This window comes from Anarrhichthys ocellatus, unplaced genomic scaffold, assembly GCF_004355925.1.
Source record: "Anarrhichthys ocellatus isolate YVR2014 unplaced genomic scaffold, GSC_Weel_1.0 scaffold68, whole genome shotgun sequence".
In the NCBI taxonomy this organism is placed as follows: domain Eukaryota; kingdom Metazoa; phylum Chordata; class Actinopteri; order Perciformes; family Anarhichadidae; genus Anarrhichthys; species Anarrhichthys ocellatus.
In genome coordinates, this window is record NW_022280098.1 from 1,356,139 (window position 1) to 1,358,966 (window position 2,828).

The following is a 2,828-nucleotide window of genomic DNA, read 5'->3' on the forward strand; positions in this document are numbered from 1 at the left end:
GTGTGTGTGTGTGTGTGTGTGTGTGTGTGTGTGTGTGTGTGTGTGTGTGCGTGCGTGCGTGCGTGCGTGCGTGCGTGCGTGCGTGTGCGTGCACAGTCACGTGCCTTTCTGGCCGGGCACTACCGTGAGCACAACATGGAGCTGCTGCGTCTGCTGAACCGACTTGGCCATGCGCTGCCGTCCTGGCTCCGCCAAGAACTCCAGAGCACGAGCTGGAGCTGAGGCCACACCCCCTCACGCACACAGACGGACAAACGCACCACAGAAGAAGCCAGGACCGGAGTCTGGATGAGCCCGCACTTGGCTCTGGATTAAACTGGACTAGATGATCCGGAATCAACAGGAGCAAAAGAGCTGATGTTACTGGGGCTCCTGTTCAACATGAGATCTTCCTCAAAGTGTTGGTCACTGTTTGAAAAGGATCCCAGCCAACTCTCCATGCAACCCCTGATCTGTTGCCAACCTCCTGCCAGCATGTCGGCACTGGGCAGCCCTCAGCCTCAGTCACTGTGTGTTGGATGGGTGGGGGGGGGCAGCAGCTGACACTGAACGCATCAGTTGGTTGTGGATCCAGAGGACTGGGTGACCAGCAGGTTTGGGGCATAAATGTGAGGACAGCGAGCGTGCTGATGTGGAGTGTATGAGTGGACACAGGACAAACACACACACACACACACGTATCATCTCCACAAGAATGATTGTAAAGCATTTTCAAAAGCAGTTGTCTTTGTTAGGTTTGAGGGAAAGCTGGGAAACAAAATGTCCATCAGTCTGAAGAAGCCGGTTCAAAGAGCCGGTCCACATCCTGGTCCACACACACACATACATACATGTGTACCTGCAGTCGTTTCCTAGTCCGTTGACTGCGGCGACGGACACTTTATAAAGGTTTAGATGACAGGTTGTGTAAATATCATGTGTTTGGGTATGTGACTGGAGGCCAGGTGTGGTCCAGGCTCCGCCCATCACCAACATCCTGTCAGTGAGCAGCAGGTAAAGAGGCTTTGTGAATGATGACATTGTTCTCCACGTTGGCTAAGGTCAGTGGTTTTTTAAGATCGCTAGCTTTTAACCTCCATAGCATAGTATTTTTTTAAATATACCATCCATATTGGAACCATGCTGCTGAGCAGAGCTTGTATTGTAGTACTGGATTTTTAGTCTTCATACTTCTGGACCAGAACATGAAAGTTCAGGTTTCACCTCACTGCTCTTTATGAAGTAATATAACTAACTCATTTAGTGATGAATGGGTTTGGTGTTACTGGCTGTCCAGGGTCCATGTACCTGTAAACAGTGAGCAGTGGTTCTGATTTCATCGTCCTTATAACAGCTGCTGAGGCTCATGGGTACTGTAGTGTGAAGAGCACACAGTTGAAATAACTACAACTGTTCGCATGGTTTCCAAGAGACTTGAGTGCCATTATTATTAAATAAAAATGGTCCATAGAAAACCTCCAAATTGTAAACTATAAAGTTTGAGGCTGTTGAGATGTTGTGATACTCTTCGTGTCTGGTAAATAAGCCGGTCGGTGTTTCAGAGTCTCCAGGCTGAGAGAACCAACAATGACAAAGCTCCTCCAGAACCACAGAGACCTCGTACAACTGACTCCACAGACTGACCCTGACTAACTCGTTCTGGAGATGAATAACACAGAGTGAACTTAACCAACCTGGACTACGAGAGCATTTAATTTATTTAGTCATCAATCACAGCGTGTTTAATAGTGATAACGAGTTGGCAGCTGCACAGGAAACTTGACGTGATGTGGTCTTGAGGCCCAGTCCTGGACCAGAGCTGTTCAAACCTACTGTGGGTTTGTGAGATGATGCTGATGGGGGGGGGACAAGCACCTCGGCCAGTAAGAGAGAAGAAAACCTGTCAGATATCTCCTGGAAAAGCAACACGGACACACACACACACTTGTCTCCATCCGAGGACAAGAGGTCAGAGGTCGGAGCCAGTATGGAGACAAATCAGAAGCTGCTGTCTTGTTTGTTTTGTATAAATGTCTTAAAGGCCAACACTGTATCATCTCTAATAAACACAGAGGTTGGACTCCATGGCTGACACGTCTTTCTTTACCTCACTCACCTTCATGTTACCGATGTGCAGCGTTGGGTAGTGACGGGATACATGTTCTCAAGAGTAATGATCAGATTACCAAGAAAAGTAACTAGAATCAACTCATCACATTTGAAAGACGTGCATTCAGATTAGAATCTCATTGTCTTTGGAAGCTGAGTATTCTGAGTAAGTGGTAAATGGACAATCATATCCTGAAAATATTTAATTTATTCTTGTGCAATAAATGCATTTGAATGCAATAATTGTATTTATTATAGTGTAATAACTTATTAGGGGGACCTTCTGCGAAAATAGTAACGCTCTTAATTGTTGGCGTTCATTTCCTATAGTGGTTCTTATCACTACGGGTGTCATATATTTTTGGCCATTATCGTGATTTTGGAGGCGCTGTTTCTCCTTCCATACGAGTAAGAAGACCCCGTTTTCCCCTTTGAGTGACAGATGTCCCGGAGAGAGAGCGTGTGACGTGCACCTGTAGCCTTGCAATCTTTGGGTCAAAGATATGCTTCAGAGAGGTGGTGTCTACAGCTCCTACATCATCGAGACACCCAGGGGCCATTTTAAAGAAACGCATACCATCCCTCACCCACCAATTTACCTGATGGGGGGGGGGGGGAAATGCAGTGAACGATGGAGCAGAATAATTCCTACACTCAGCTGGACGGTTTGGGTGTCTAACCCACCCCTCATTATATAATAAAGATAGAAAAGAAAGATTGAGTACATATCGATAACAAAC

General features: G+C 46.5%; 1 protein-coding gene across 3 annotated transcripts in view; it reads left to right on the forward strand.

Moving 5' to 3' along the window:
• The window catches only part of ndst2a (N-deacetylase/N-sulfotransferase (heparan glucosaminyl) 2a), a 54,995-nt gene extending 52,929 nt beyond the window's left edge, over positions 1-2,066 (forward strand). For all 3 annotated transcript variants that reach the window (XM_031873064.1, XM_031873063.1, XM_031873062.1), the window contains one exon: positions 97-2,066. In XM_031873064.1, coding sequence (XP_031728924.1) covers positions 97-222 — 126 coding nt within the window. In that variant the 3' untranslated portion in view covers positions 223-2,066. The remainder of the gene's footprint in view (positions 1-96) is intronic.
• The last annotated feature ends 762 nt before the right edge of the window (positions 2,067-2,828 follow it).